This window comes from Aotus nancymaae, unplaced genomic scaffold, assembly GCF_030222135.1.
Source record: "Aotus nancymaae isolate 86718 unplaced genomic scaffold, 86718_ANA_hifiasm-v0.15.2.pri h1tg000057l, whole genome shotgun sequence".
Lineage (NCBI taxonomy): Eukaryota > Metazoa > Chordata > Mammalia > Primates > Aotidae > Aotus > Aotus nancymaae.
The window spans coordinates 61,092,605-61,108,375 of NW_026988471.1; the positions used below are offsets into that span (position 1 = coordinate 61,092,605).

The following is a 15,771-nucleotide window of genomic DNA, read 5'->3' on the forward strand; positions in this document are numbered from 1 at the left end:
TGGCCTGTAGTTTTCTTTTCTTGTTGATTCTCTGCCGGGTTTTGGTATCAGAATGATGTTGGTCTCATAAAATGATTTGGGAAGGATTCCCTCTTTTTGGATTATTTGGAATAGTTTCAGAAGGAATGATACCAGCTCCTCTTTGTATGTCTGGTAGAATTCTGCTGTGAACCCATCTGGACCTGGGCTTTTTTTGGGTGGTAGGCTGTTAATTGCTGCCTCAACTTCAGACCTTGTTATTGGTCTATTCAGGGTTTCGACTTCTTCCTGGTTTAGGCTTGGGAGGAGGCAAGTGTCCAGGAATTTATCCATTTCTTCCAGGTTTACTAGTTTATGTGCATAGAGCTGTTTATAATAATCTCTGATGATGGTTTGAATTTCTGTGGAATCTGTGGTGATATCCCGTTTATCGTTTTTTATTGCATCTATTTGGTTATTCTCTCTTTTCTTTTTTATTAATCTGGCTAGTGGTTTATTTTGTTGATCTTTTTGAAAAACTAGCTCCTGGATTTATTGATTTTTTTGAAGTTTTTTTTATGTCTCTATCTCCTTCAGTTCTCTTCTGATCTTAGTTATTTCTTGTCTTCTGCTAGGTTTTGAGTTTTTTTGATCTTGCTCCTCTAGCTCTTTCAATTTTGATGATAGGGTGTCCATTTTAGATCTCTCCTTGCTTCTCATGTGGGCACTTATTGCCATATATTTTCTTCTAGAGACTGCTTTAAATGTGTCCCAGAGATTCTGGTATGTTGTGTCTTCGTTCTTGTTGGTTTCAAAGAACGTTTTTATTTCTGCTTTCATTTCATTGTTTATCCAGTCAACATTCAAGAGCCAGTTGTTCAGTTTCCATGAAGCTGTGCAGTTCTGAGTTTTAGTTTCTGAATCCTGAGTTCTAACTTGATTGCACTGTGGTCTGAGACACTGTTTGTTATGATTTCCGTTCTTTTGCATTTGCTGAGGAGTGATTTACTTCCAATTATGTGGTCAATTTTAGAGTAGGTGTGATGTGGTGCTGAGAAGAATGTATATTCTGTGGATTTGGGCTGGAGAGTTCTGTAAATGTCTATTAGGTTTGCTTGTTCCAGGTCTGAGTTCAAGTCCTGGATATCCTTGTTATTTTCTGTCTCGTTGATCTGTCTAATATTGACAATGGGGTGTTAAAGTCTCCCACTATTATTGTGTGGGAGTCTAAGTCTCTTTGTAAGTCATTAAGAACTTTCCTTATGTATCTGGGTGCTCCTGTATTGGGTGCGTATATATTTAGGATTGTTAGCTCTTCTTGCTGCATTGATCCTTTTACCATTATGTAATGTCCTTCTTTGTCTCTTTTGATCTTTGTTGCTTTAAAGTCTATTTTATCAGAGATGAGAATTGCAACTCCTGCTTTTTTTTGCTCTCCATTTGCTTGGTAAATCTTCCTCCATCCCTTTATTTTGAGCCTTTGTGTATCCTTGCAAGTGAGATGGGTTTCCTGGATACAGCACACCGATAGGTTTTGGCTTTTTATCCAGTTTGCCAGTCTGTGTCTTTTGATTGGGGCATTTAGTCCATTTACATTTAGGATTAATATTGTTATGTGTGAATTTGATACTGCCATCTTGATGCTAGCTGGCTGTTTTGCCCATAAGTTGATGCAGATTATTCATTGTGTTGATACTCTTTACCATTTGGTATGTTTTTGGGGTGGCTAGTACTGGTTGTTACTTTCTATGTGTAGTGCCTCTTTCAGGAGCTCTTTTGTAAAGCAGACCTGGTGGTGATGGAATCTCTGAGTACTTGCTTGTTCGCAAAGGATTTTATTTTTCCTTCACTTATGAAGCTTAGTTTGGCTGGATATGAAATTCTGGGTTGAAAGTTCTTTTCTTTAAGGATGTTGAATATCAGCCCCCACTCTCTTCTGGCTTGTAGGGTTTTTGCTGAGAGGTCTGCTGTTAGTCTGATGGGCTTCCCTTTGTGGGTAACCCGACCTTTCTCTCTGGCTGCCCTCAGCATTTTCTTCTTCATTTCAACACTGGTGAATCTGATGACTATGTGCCTTGGGGTTGCTCTTCTTGAGGAATATCTTTGTGGTGTTCTCTGTATTTCCTGGACTTGAATATTGGCCTGCCTTGCTAGGTTGGGGAAGTTTTCCTGGATAATATCCTGAAGAGTATTTTCCAGCTTGTATTTGTTCTCTTCGTTACATTCAGGTACACCTATCAAACATAGATTAGGTCTTTTCACATAGTCCCATATTTCTTGGAGACTTTGTTCATTCCTTTTTACCCTTTTTTCTCTAATCTTGCCTTCTCGTTTTATTTCATTGAGTTGATCTTCAACCTCTGATATCCTTTCTTCTGCTTGGTCAATCTGGCTATTGAAATTTGTGCATGGTTCGTGAAGTTCTTGTGTTGTGTTTTTCAGCTACATCAATTCACTTATGTTCCTCTCTAAGTTGTCCATTCTTGTTAGCATTTTGTCAAATCTTTTTTCAACATTCTTAGTTTCTTTGCATTGGGTTAGAACATGTTCTTTTAGCTCACAGAAGTTTCTTATTACCCACCTTCTGAAGCCTGATTCTGTCATTTCATCACACTCATTCTCCATCCAGCCTTGTTCCCTTGCTGGTGAGGAGTTCTGATCCTTTGTAGGAGGAGAGGTGTTCTGGTTTCGGGTGTTTTCATCCTTTTTGCTCCTGTTTCTTCCCATCTTTTTGGATTTATCCACCTGTCGTCTTTGTAGTTGCTGACTTTCAGATTGGGTCTCTGAGTGGATGTCCTGTTTGTTGATGATGAAGTTATTTCTGTTTCTTATTTTTCCTTCTAACAGTCTGGTCCCTCTGCTGTAGGACTGCTGAGGTCCACTCCAGGTCCTGCTTGCCTGGGGATCACCTGCAGCAGCTGCAGAACAGTAAGGGTTGCTACCAGTTTCTTCTGCTGCTATCTTTGTCCCAGAAGGATACCCGCCAGATGTCAGTCTGAGCTCTCCTTTATGAGGCGACTCTTTGGATATATGGGGGTCAGGGAGCTGCTTGAGGAGACAGTCTGTCCTTTATAGGAGCTCAAGTGCTGAGCTGTGAGCTCCGTTGTTCATTCAGAGCTGCTAGGCAGGTATGCTTAAGTCTGCTGCAGCAGAACTCATAAACCCCTTTTTTTTCTCAGTTGCTCTGTCCCGGGGAATTAGGGCTTTATTTATGAGTTTCTGTTGTGCTGCTGCCTTTTTTTTCAGGGCTGCCCTGCCCAGCAAGGAGGCAGCCTAGTCACTGTCTGCCTGCAGAGGCTTTGCTGAGCTGCTGTGGGCTCTGCCCAGCTGCCGTGTGAACTTCCCTGCAGTCCTGTTTATATGGGTGTAGTTAGAACTGCCTCAGCAATGGTGGCACACCTCTGTAATGGCGGACTCTCTCTGTAATGGCGGGTTGCCTCGGCAATGGCAGACTGCCTCAGCAATGGCGGACTACCTCCGTAGTAGTGGAGTGCCTCAGTAATGGTGGACACCCCTCCCCCACACAGCTGGACTGTCCCACGTTCATCTATGCTTGCTATGAAACTCTCAACCCAGAGTGTTTCCAATTGCTGTTTTTTTTATTTTTTGTGGGGGTGGGACTAGCCAAGCCTGATCATCTGGTTCCCTGCCCAGAGCCTTTTTTTTTCAGTTGAACGGTCGATTCTCTCCCAGGCATTCCAGTCGCCTGTTGAAAAGGTGCCGGGATCTGTGTGATTTCCCGTGTGGCAACCCACTGCGCTGGCTGAAACAGCAGCGCTGAAATTCGTCGCGCTTTTTTGCCTGGGAATCTCCTGGCCTGGCTCCCTGTTTCAGTCCTTATTAATCAGATGAATGGGTGACTCTGCCTTCCCAGAGCTCCAATTGGCATTTAAAAGGGCACACAGACCAGTGTATTTTGTACGGAGAACTGCTGTGCCAGCCAAAACAGCCGCGCTAGCGACCCGTGGGGCTCCTCCACCTGGGAATCTCCTGGTCTGTGGGCAATAAAAATCCATCTGGAAATGCCGTATCCACTCACCCTCTGCACTTTCACTGGGAGCTGCAATCCTGAGCTGTTCCTAATCAGCCATCTTGGATCTTTCATCTGTTTGCATTTTTTATAATGAGCATACATTGAGTTACATAATCAGAAAAAAAAGTATTTTTATTTGTTATTATTTTGAGACAGAGTCTGGCTCTTTTGCCCAGGCTAGAGTACAGTGGTGTGATCTTGGCTCACTGCAACCTCTGCCTCTTGAGTTCAAGCGATTCTTGTGCCTTAACCTCCTGAGGAGCTGGGATTACAGATGTGCGTCACCATGCTCAGTTAATTTTTGTATTTTCAGTAGAGACAGGGTTTCACCATGTTGGCCAGGCTGGTCTTGAACTCCTGACCACAAGTAATCCACCTGCCTCAGCCTTCAAAAGTGCTAGGATTACAGATGTGAGCCACCACGCCCGGCAGAAAAGAAGTATTTTTATTATGGAAAGAGGTATATGTACTTAAAGGAACATATTAAATAAATAATAATACAAAGAATGTATTTGTCAACATGTTGGCCAAAGTTGGGAAACCCAACTCACAGAATAGCAGCTTAGCGAGAATATGGGGATTGCTCTGGGAGGCTGTGTGGGAGAGGAGGGGACAACTGAATGCAAGCACAGAAGGAGTCAGGACGGGCTTCCTGTCCTGGGACATTCTGGCTGCTGCCAACCAGCAGCTGGGCTCTGTCCTTTCAGTGGTGTTCACAGGATTCCATTTCAGAGTCTCTGTCACAAATTTTTAATCAGGGATGTATTGATTATTTGGTGAGGTCAGGGCTGAGTTTCAGTGGTATGTTATTTACCTTGCCAGGTGGGGTGGACAAGAGGGTATTTCATCAGGGGTCTTGCTATGTTGCTGTATTAGTCCATCCTCATGCTGCTATAAAGAAATACCTTAGGCTGGGCGTGGTGGCTCATGCCTGTAACCCCAGCACTTTGGGAAGCCGAGGTAGGTGGATCACGAGGTCAGGAGTTTGAGACCAGCCTGACCAACAGGGCGAAACAAAATACAAAATACAAAAATTAGCCAGGCGTGGTGGCGGGCACCTGTAATCCCATCTACTCAGGAGGCTGAGGCAGAAGAATCACTTGAACCAGGGAGGCCGAGGTTGTGGTGAGCCGAGATTGCACCACTGCACTCCAGACTGGGCAAAAAGAGCAAAACAACATCTCAAAAAAAAAAAAAAGAAAGAAAAAGAAAAGAAGAAAAGAAAAAAATACCTGAGTACCTGAGACTGGGTAATTTATAAAGAAAAGAGTTTTAATTGGCTTGCAGTTCCTCAGGAAACTTTCAATGAGGAGGAAACTTTTATTTCAAATCTTTTTTGAGACTTTTATTTCAAAAATAAAAGACGAAGGGGAAGCAGGCATGCCTTCCATGGCCAGAGCAGGAGGAAGAGAGAGAGGAGGAAGTGCTAACACTCTTTAAACAGCCAGATCTCATGAGGACTCACTCACTATCGGGACAAGCAAGGGGGAAATCCACCCCATGATCCCACCACCTTCCACCAGGCCCCTCCTAGAGACTGGGAAGGATTGGGGATTACAACCTGACATGAAGGACACAAATCCAAACCATAGGAGTTGCCCAGGCCGGTCTTGAACTCCTGACCTCAAGCAACGTCTCTTGGTTAAGAGCGCTGGCTTCTCCCCACTGGGCTGTCCTTGTCTGCAGGGTGACCACTGTGTGGCTCCTGTCCCAGATACTTGGTGGCTGGTGCCAGGCCCATGGTACCGGCCCCTCCCAGGGAAGGCATAATTTAATGGGAGCCCTGGGGCAAAGGATTCCTGGGGCAAAGGATTCTAGGAACCCTAGGCCGACTGCCTTCACATAGAGCCTTTTTAAGATCACAGCCCAAGTTACTGTTTAACCTTCAGTGGGGCCAGCACACAGTCCAGACACAACAAGAAGCAGACGAGTAATCTCAGCTCTTCTTCCTTGGGGACTTACTTGGCTTCACATCTGATTCTGGTTCTGAGCATCTAATATGGGACAGATGTGGGGTAGGAGACAGTATCTGCCAATCATGAGATAATAAGGAGCAATTAGCTGCTACTCACTAGCACTATGGGAAGACCAGATAGTCACTGTCCCTGTCATAGAGGCAGCAGGAAGCAGCATGTGGCAGAGAAGTGGGGCTGCCACAGGATACAGTGTAGCGCTCTGGAGGCCAGATAAGGCAGGGGCCTGAGCAGGAAACCTTTACACTGAGACACAGGAGTTTATCAGGTGAAAAGAGGTAGGGAGGGGCAGCCCAGGAAGAGGACTGTATGCAGAAATCCTGAGGCAGGAGCAACCGTGGTGTCCAGTTAAGAGATGTCCTTTAGGTGGCTAAAGAAGAAAGCACAGGCTGGGGACCCCTGGGGAGCAGATGAGCCTGGGAAGATGGACAGGGCTGGATCCTGTGAGACCACCTAGGGCAGAGGTTCCTAATGGAGGGCAGTTTTGTACTCCAGGGACATTTGGCAAGGTTGTCACAAGTGTGTTAGGGAGTGCTCCAGGGATGCCGCTAAACATCCTACAATGCAGGGGACAGCCCCTGACGATAAAGCATTTCCCAGCCCCAAATGTTAGTAGTGCTGAGGTTGAGAAACCCTCTTCTAGGACCACTTGAAGGACTTCGTTCCTTATTCTAAAGCCAAGGGGAAACCATAAAGGGGTTTTACACAGGAGAGTGACTGATCGGATTTCTGTGTTAGAGTGATCCGTCTGGCTGCTCTGAGGAATTTTGAGACCTAACTGTTCTCATTCAGAACCACTCTTGGTAGTGGTGGATCCATTCTCCAGCTTGGGAATTTCCAGCCTCTGTGATTTTCTCTCCCCCATCCCCCGACCCGCACCTCCAGGGCTAAGCTCTTGGCTGCTTCGTGGCCATCTGGGTTTCTACCAGGGCAGGGAAACCAAAGCAGATATTTTCTAAGTAGGGCAGGGGTTTTTCCACTCCACACAATAGGCACAGCACTAGGGTCTACAAAAGTGTTTTAAGGCCTATGTGGCAGGCAGAAAAATGCCCCTGCAAAAATGTGCATGTCCTAATCCCTCAAACCTGTGAATATGTTACCTTACATGGCAAAGGGATTTGGTAGAAGTGATTAAGTTAAGGATCTTGAGAAGTGGGAAGATTATCCTGGATTATCTGCGTGAGCCCAGTGTAATCAAAAGGGTCCTTTTAAGCGGAAGACAAGAGGGTCAGATTCAGAGTTAGCGTGACGACAGAAGCAGAGGACACAGAGAGATTTCCAGATGCTGCTGCTGGTTCTAAAGATAGAGGAAGGGACCAGAATTCCAAGATAACAAATTTGTGTGCCACCACATTTTTGGTAATTTGTTACACAGCAACAAGAAACTAATACAGCTTGGAAAAAGTTTTTATTAATTCTGAAATAAAAGAGGAAAACTACAAACTACATGTTAATAAATGTCATTTATTTTAAAATTTGTTTTGTAATATTTAATAAATACAAAAAGGTATAAAGATTAATACAACAGGCCAGGCACAGTGGCTCACTTCTGTTGGCCCAGAATTTTGGGAGGCTGAGACAGGTGGATTGCTTGAGGCCAGAAGTTCAAGATCAGTCTGGGCAACATTGAGAGACGTTGTCTGTACAAAAAATTAAAAAATTAGCCAGGTATTGTGGTATGTGCCTCTAGTCCCAGCTACCTGGGAGTTTGATGCAAAAGGATTACTTGAGCCCAGGAGTTCAAGCCTGCAGTGAGCTATGATCAGGCTACTGCACCCCAGACTCTGCCAAAAAAACCCCACAAAAAACAAAAAACATTAATACAACACACAACCAGGTAGTATTACCCACTCAACTCAAGAAATAAAGCACCTCTTTTTTATTTTATTTATTTTTTAAAAAAGAATAGAGATAAGGTCTTGCGATGTTGCCCAGGCTGGTCTCAAACTCCTGAGCTCAAGCAATCCTCCCACCTCCGCCTCCCAAACTGCTGCAATTCCAGGTGTCAGCCACTGTGCCTGGCCGAAATAAAGCATTTATAATACAGCCAAAGAACCTTGCAGACCCACATTGATTTCATTCCTCTTTCTTCCTTACAGAGGAACCCAAACAACTCAGTAACAACAACAACAACAAAAATAAATAATCTGATTAAAAAATAGGCAAAAGATCTGAACAGACATTTCTCAAAAGAAGATATAAAAATGGCTAATAGGTATATGAAAAAATGCTCCACATCACTAATCGTTAGAGAAATGCAAATCAAAACCACAATGAGATATCCCAGTTAAAATGGTTATTGTTAAACAAACAAACAAACAAACAAAAAAAATGGCAAACGCTGTCAAGGATGCAGAAAAAGGGGAATGCTCATACACTGTTGGTGGGAATATAAATTAGTATATCCACTATGGAAAACAGTATGGAGGGTTGTTCAAAAAACTAAAAATAGAACTACTATATGATCTAGCAATCATCCTTCTGGGTATATATTCAAAAGAAAGGGCTGGGCATGGTGGCTCATGCCTGTAATTCTAGCACTTTGGGAGGCCAAGGCAGGAGAATCACTTGAGTCCAAGAGTTCAAGACCAGTCTAGGCAATATGGCAAGACCCTGTCTCTACAAAAATTTTTTAAATAAGCCTGGTGTGGTGGCATACACCAGTACTCCCAGCTACTTGGGAGGCTGAGGTGGGAGGATCACTTGAGCATGGCAGCTTAAGACTATAGTGAGCCATGATCATGCCACTGCACTCCTGCCTGGATGACAAAGCAAGACCCTATCTCAAAAAAGAGAAAGAAAGAAAGGAAATCAGTATATCAATGAGATATCTGCACCCCCACATTTATTGCAGCACTATTTACAAGCCAAGATATGGAATCAACCTAAGTGTCTATCAACAGATGAATGAATAAAGAAAAGGTGGTATATACACACAACGGTGTATTATTCTACCATAAAACAGAATGAAATACTGTTACTTGCAACAACATGGATGGAACTGGAAGACATTATGTTAAGTGAAACAGGCCCAGCATAGAAAGACAAATGTCTTATGTTATAACTCATATATAGAGCTAAAATAATCGACCTCATGGAAGTAGAGAGTAGAATGGCAGTTACCAGAGGTAATAGAGAGGGGAAGATAAAAAGGGGATTAGATAGAAGAAATAAGGTCTGGTGTTTGGTAGCACAATAGGGCTACTATGGTTATCAATAATCTATTGTATATTTCAAAATAGCTAGAAGAGTAGGTTTAGAATGTTCCCAACACAAATGATAAATGCTTGTGGAGGTGGATATCCCAGTTACCCAGGTTTGATCATTACACATTGTTTGCTTCTATCGAAATATCACATGTACCCCATATGGATTGGCTCTGTGTCCCCACCCAAATCGTACATCGAATTATAATCCCCGTGTGATTACATAGGGAGGGAGGTGATTGGATCATGGCGGGCGGTTTTCCCCATGCTGTTCTCATGATATCGAGTTGGTTTTCATGAGAGCTGATGGTTTTACAAGGGGCTCTACCCGCCTTTGCTTACTTCTCTCTCTCCTGCCACCTTGTGAAGAAGGTGCCTTCTTCCACTTGTCATGATTGTAAGTTTCCTGAGGCCTCCCCACCATGCAGAACTGTGAGTCAATTAAGCCTCTTTCCTTTATAAATTACCCACTCTTGGGTATTTCCTTATAGCAGTGTGAGAATAGAGTAATACAACACCATAATATGTACAACTATTTTTTTGAGACAAGATCTCACTCTGTCACCCACCCTGGCTGGAGTGAAGTGGCGTGATCACAGCTCACTACAACCCTGACCCCCAACCCATGTCAGCCTCCCATGTCAAGTGATCTTCCCACATCAGCCTCCCAAGTAGCTGGGACCACAGGTACATGCCACCACACCTGGCTGATGTTTTATATATTTTTTGTAGAGACGGGGTTTCACTATGCTGTGCAAGCTGGTCTTAAACTCCTGGCCTCAAGTAATCCTCCTGCCTTGGCCTACCAAAGTGCTGGGATTACAGATGTGAGCCACCATGCCTAGCCTGTACAACTGTTATGTGTCCATAAAAATTAAAAATAAAAAAAAAAAGTTTTTTGAAAGAAAATGGAGGAGCCAGCCTCAAAGATGAGAACTGATTCCTGAAGGCCCCAGGAATATATGACTAACCCTACTTCTGTAGGGGAGTGATAAATGGCTTTCCTACAGCCTTCTAGGTTCCTTGGCTGGGCTATGAATTAAATTAATGTAAGACTGATGAACAGGAGAAAAGCCATATTTAATTACCTATGCATGCATGGGGATCTTACAAAATATGAGACTTGAAGAAGGGGCAGATGACTGAAGCTTACATAGCATCCTGAGATACAGAAAGGAATGGGGGCTTGGGGCTTCTGGGAGGTGGTGGCCACAAGTTATGGAAGGGTGGTGGGAGAAAATGTGTGGTGAATAAAGGTCCTCTTGTTATGCAGATAAAAGTCTCCCAGGTAATAAAGGTTGTCTGGAGCAGCCCTCAGGAGAATAGGTGGTTTCTGTCTAGGTGTGGTGTCTACCTCCAGGCTCTCTTGTGTGATTCCGGTTAATCTTCCCTGTTGGATGAGATTCCTGCAAAGGGGATTCAGAATGATTGAGTTCCATTTGGAGGATGGTCTTTAGGCAGCTAAGGGGAGCTCAGAAAAAGCCTCTGTCTGCATCCACTGTCCCCACGTGCCCTCAGTTCAATGCAATCGGCACACCAAAGCGTCATATTTTGGGGTGGCATTTCTTAGACTCCTTCAACTTCAACCGCCAAGCCAGACTTCTCAACCAGAAAGGCATCTGGGTGTCTACATACTGGTTGTCATTGTATTCACATTTTATTGTTTCTCTTCTATCTAGTTGTCCCCAATGGTTGGCAGGAAATTTATGTGTTATTACTTCTCTTCCTGTATTTTAATTGGAAACAGTGGTGTTTTCTGACAATACAGCACACAGACGGCTAGGTTTTATGGCACTGAGCACATAACAAAAGGGACATGGGCTTTTGGCTTTGCTTCCCGAAAGTTGGTGCTAGTGCTCACATTTGATCTTTGTAGCTTACGAAACACATCAGGTGTCCCAAGAGGAGATGCCAGCTTAGCTGCTGTGGGTACAGAGACAAGTATGGGGCAGTGGCAGGAAAGTCTGGAGCAAGAATAGGATTGTGGCTTCCCCAAGCCCTTCCTTTGGGGTTTGAACCCAAGGAGAGTTATCTAAACCTGAATGCAGGCCTACAGGAGTATAGCCCATAGGACCTGCACACAGGGCTCTGCAAATCAAATGGGGATCAAGGTTGCCAGTGTCTCCAAAGCACAGACCCACTAAACAGGTTGTCATCATAATGTAGAAGTAGAGGCAGGTGGTGGGCCTTCAGTGAAGCCACAGGGAAACACAGCAGGAGCCCATCAATGCAGCCCCTGCCATCAGCCTGGGGGACCTTCTTGGAAAATATTTATTTTATTTTTTACCAGAAAGATTAATATAAAACACAAAGAAAATTATTCATGAAAATGTACAGGAAATCAATTATTTCAAATATAATACTACTACAAGCCATAGGTTCTGCATGTTTGGAATCTAAGTCCTGGAATTGTCTGTTGCTGTTCACCTGTCTCATTTTTGCTCTCTAGGTACACTTAAAACTGGTGCTAATTTAATTATTCAGGGAGGGTGGGTGTCTAAGAGGTTTGTCCATTTGGAAAAGGCAGCAGAGACTATCCTATCACCCACCACCCTAACCTGTGGATTATGTTATGAAGGTAGGACCTCGTGCCTGCCCTCATAATACTTTTAGTTCTTTGATTCGTGATCTACTTGTGTTTCACTGTGCCTGGCAAGGCCATTTCTTCTCTGCTAGTTCTAATTTCAGCAGATGGCTGTTGCTTTTCTTATATAAGCTAACTTTTCCACACCAAAGTTTATATCTCGAGGGAGCTACTTCTGTTTATTAACAATGGGATTTTATTCATTCAGTGAAAGTAGATTATGAACAAACAGCAAAATGAATATGAATTTTACCAATCTCTTCCAGCTGCCACTTAGCTCACCAGAGGGGCTGACAGAAGCCTCTGCTTATTCAGTCTTGAATCTTGGGTGACTGTGTGTGATCATTTTTATGTGAGCCACTTCTGCTGACTCTGTCCTCAGCCTGCCTCAGTCAGGCTTCTGCCCCTTCCGCTGCACTGATAATGCTCTTTTCACAACTGCCGGTGAAGCCCTGTCATGCGAAAAAGAATTGACATGGGCCACCTGTCATTTACCTAACGCTTCTGCTCATACTTGCATGTGAAATTAACACTCCTTTTTAATTTATATTTGTAAAAATACAAATAAGAGAAATCCATGAACAAGGGAAAATAAAAATTGAATTCCTTGTCCATGGATTTTTCTCACATCTTTCCCAGCTCGTCTCATAACCTCTCCTATCATTTTCCTTCACTCCTTAAGGGGCTTCTCTTCCTCCCCTATTCATAAGTTTGCAAAGGTCCATCTTCAGCGAACAAGCACTTTTATCCTCATGTTTTAACTCCCAAAATGTCTCTGATGCAGACCTCTTCCTGAGTTCATGTACCATTTACCTAACCCCTAGGGGATGTCTTAAAAATTCTTCCAACTAAATTTTCTTTAAAGTTCTCTAAACTGGACCTAAACACTTCCGGCGCAGAAAAATGGCAGCCGGCGTTCCGGACTCACGTGTGAGTGCGGAGGAAAATCTGAAAAAGACCCCAAAGAAGATGATGAAAATGGCCGGAGCCGTAGAGTCGGTGCTGGAAGAGGAGGGCACAGACGCTTCCGATAGTGAAGGTTCTGTAGTAGGAGGATCTATAATAGGAAGCTGTGGATCAGAATATGACTACTTTTATTCTGATGAGGAAGCAATAGAAACTGACGGTGAGGGTGATGCTGAGCCCTGTGATGAAGAAAATGAAGATGACGCAGAATCAAATATTGGGACCAATATGGGCTGGGCAGGTGCCATGGCTAAAGTCCTCAACAAGAAAACTCCTGAAAGTAAACCTACTATTCTGGTCAAAAATAAGAAGCTGGAAAAGGAAAAAGAAAAGTTAAAGCAAGAAAGGCTAGAGAAAATAAAACAGCGTGATAAGAGGATGGAGTGGGAAATGATGTGCAGGATAAAACCAGACGTTGTCCAACACAAGGAGACAGAGAGAAATCTTCAGAGAATTGCAACGAGAGGTGTGGTGCAATTATTTAATGCTGTTCAGAAACATCAAAAGAACGTTGATGAGAAGGAAAAAGAAGCTGGAATCTCTATTAGAAAGCGAACTAAGTTGATATCAACTGTTTCCAAGAAAGATTTTATCAGTGTTTTGAGAGGAATGGATGAAAGTACAAATGAGACTACCTCAAGCAAGAAGAAACCAAAAGCCAAACAGACTGAAGCGAAATCAGGAGAGGGCCCAGGTTGGACGATCCTACGTGATGATTTCATGATGGGAGCATCTATGAAAGACTGGGACAAGGAAAGTGATGGGCCAGATGACAGCAGACCAGAATCTGCAAGTGACTCTGATACATAAAGCACCATAGGAAATAAAATAATCATTTTATTTTTTCTAGAAAAATATTTCATCCCCTGATAATTGGAGAATTATAAGGATACCAAAAGTCAAAAGACTTTTGCCTGATTTCATATTTCCCCTTTTCATGTACACTTTATACATACTTTATTAAAATTATATTTTAAACCCTGGTATAATTTTAAGCATTGTTCCTCAGAACATTTGTAAAAGGAAATATTACTGCTTGACCAGTGAGATAAGCATTTTGCCAGGATCATATTGGTCCTGTCTATTGGTGTGTTATTTCAGTATCACCAATGTTTTCAGAAATACAGTACCAATTCATAATTAAACTCTTTCAAGTTAATAGTTCTCTGCCTTTGAACTTCTAGACCCAACTATGTATCTGTAGTTTTTGGGAATGATTGGTGTTTTTTGGTTTGTATTGGGAAGTTATTGAGAAAACCTATATAATAAAATTTAAAATTATAGTTTTTTGAATTTTTAGTAGTAGTTTAGTTTTATATAATCTGGAAGCTGTGATTTAAGAAACCACAGAGTTCAACTTTTATTTCCTTTTGTTTAATATAAATTATGACAGATTTAAGTGTTAGGCTGTTTTTGCATGAGAGCTTTACAGAGGTGGAAATTCTCATGCATAACTTACTCAATGAGACAAAATTTCGTAGGAAGCATGTTTGACATATTTTAGTCTGTCACCTTTTTTTCCCTCCCAAATATTTGAGTCAGCTTAAATTCTTTTTTATGGACTTTCCAACCCGTGTAATGATGTAGTTAGACAAGTAATCTGCAGCAGAATACTGCATCTGATTTGAGACTCTATTCCATATTATTGCCTTAAAGACTATTAAATTGGGTGACTTTTAATATCTAGCTGTTAAAAAGAGGAGAGATTGTTTAAGTCATTTCAAAATTTCTGTGAAATGTGGCCTATGCTCTAAAGTTTTAAAGGGAATTATTTAATAAATGTGATTTGTTCCTTTTTGAAGAGGACCCATCTCTTTTCATAATAAAAATAGTTCCCTCCTAAACAACAACAACAAAAAAGTTCTCTAAACTAAATTTCTCCCCAGTTGAATACACCATTATGCCCCCAAGTTCTGCTTCTCTTCCTAGATTGTATTTCCTGACACATCTTCTGCAGGGAACAGTGCTCGGGAACAGAGATCCATTCTGGGGTTCCCAAAGGGGAAGTTGACTCTGAGAGCTGCAATTATTATACTTTCCTTGGCTTGATCAGAAAATATGGCCTCAAGGATTTAGCAGATACTGACCTCAAAAGGAAGTTCGATGGCGCAGAGGTCTTTATCTCCGCTGGTAGAAAATGGAGAGGAATCACTTTGCTGCTTCTTTGCACATAATGTCAGCCTGGAGATCCATATATGTAAAGACAAAGCTGGAGGGGGCTCAGGTGGATGAAGAATGAGCTCAGTAGGATTCTCGCACATGCCCTAATGTGTCTGCAGAAAACAAACAAAGCCAGCTCTCTTAGCTCTAAACCTTGGAGCTTTAATCTTTCAAGAACACATTTCCTTCCTGTATTTCTAGTAAATACTGTTTCTGACTTTTCTGGAAATTCCACCAGTCTCCCTGACTCTCTTTTCCATAAGAATTGAGTCACAAAAATAGAACCATGAGAAAAGTTAGTTTGACCCCTTTGCCCTCTGAAATGTGCTGGTGGAAAGAGCCTGGGGGAATTGGGGGTGGGGGGACTGCCTCTTTAATCAAACTGGTTCTTCCATCTCAAGGAAATACAAACTGAAGCAAAGAATAAAAATTGCTTTAAAGTAGTCCTACACAGGAAAGGGGTTTTTTAAGGAAAGAATTTACATGCGGACTCTCCTAGTGTTTCGAGGATGAATTTTTAACCTGAGATCTGTGAATGGGCTTTACTGGGATATATGATTCTCCAGAAACTGTGAGCTACATGTTTTTATATCTGTATATTTTTCTCATGGGACGGTCTATAGTTTTTTATCAGATTATCAAAGAAGTCCCTGTCCCCCCAAAATGTAAGAACTGCTCATTTAGAGGACAACCTAGTTGAATTAGTTATTTATTGCTGTGTAACCAATTACCTCAAAATTTAGCAATGTAACACAGCTAACACTTGTTATCTCACAGTTGGTATGGGTCAGGCATTTAAGAGTGGTTTAGTTGGAAGACTGCTCAGGGTGTCTTATGATGCTGCAGTAAAAAGTTAGCTAGGGTTGCCGTCATCTGAAGAGTAGGGCTAAA

General features: G+C 42.5%; 1 protein-coding gene across 1 annotated transcript; it reads left to right on the forward strand.

Moving 5' to 3' along the window:
- Nucleotides 1-12,648: 12,648 nt before the first annotated feature.
- LOC105734440 (RRP15-like protein) lies at nucleotides 12,649-13,961 on the forward strand. Its single transcript, XM_064364288.1, has one exon. It carries the CDS (start codon nucleotides 12,658-12,660, stop codon nucleotides 13,528-13,530), a length of 873 nt encoding a protein of 290 aa, XP_064220358.1. The 5' UTR covers nucleotides 12,649-12,657; the 3' UTR covers nucleotides 13,531-13,961.
- The last annotated feature ends 1,810 nt before the right edge of the window (nucleotides 13,962-15,771 follow it).

Coding starts and splice junctions, on each gene's coding strand:
- LOC105734440 (XM_064364288.1), top strand. CDS start 12,658: ATGGCAGCCGGCGTTCCGGACTCACGTGTGAGTGCGGAGGAAAATCTG.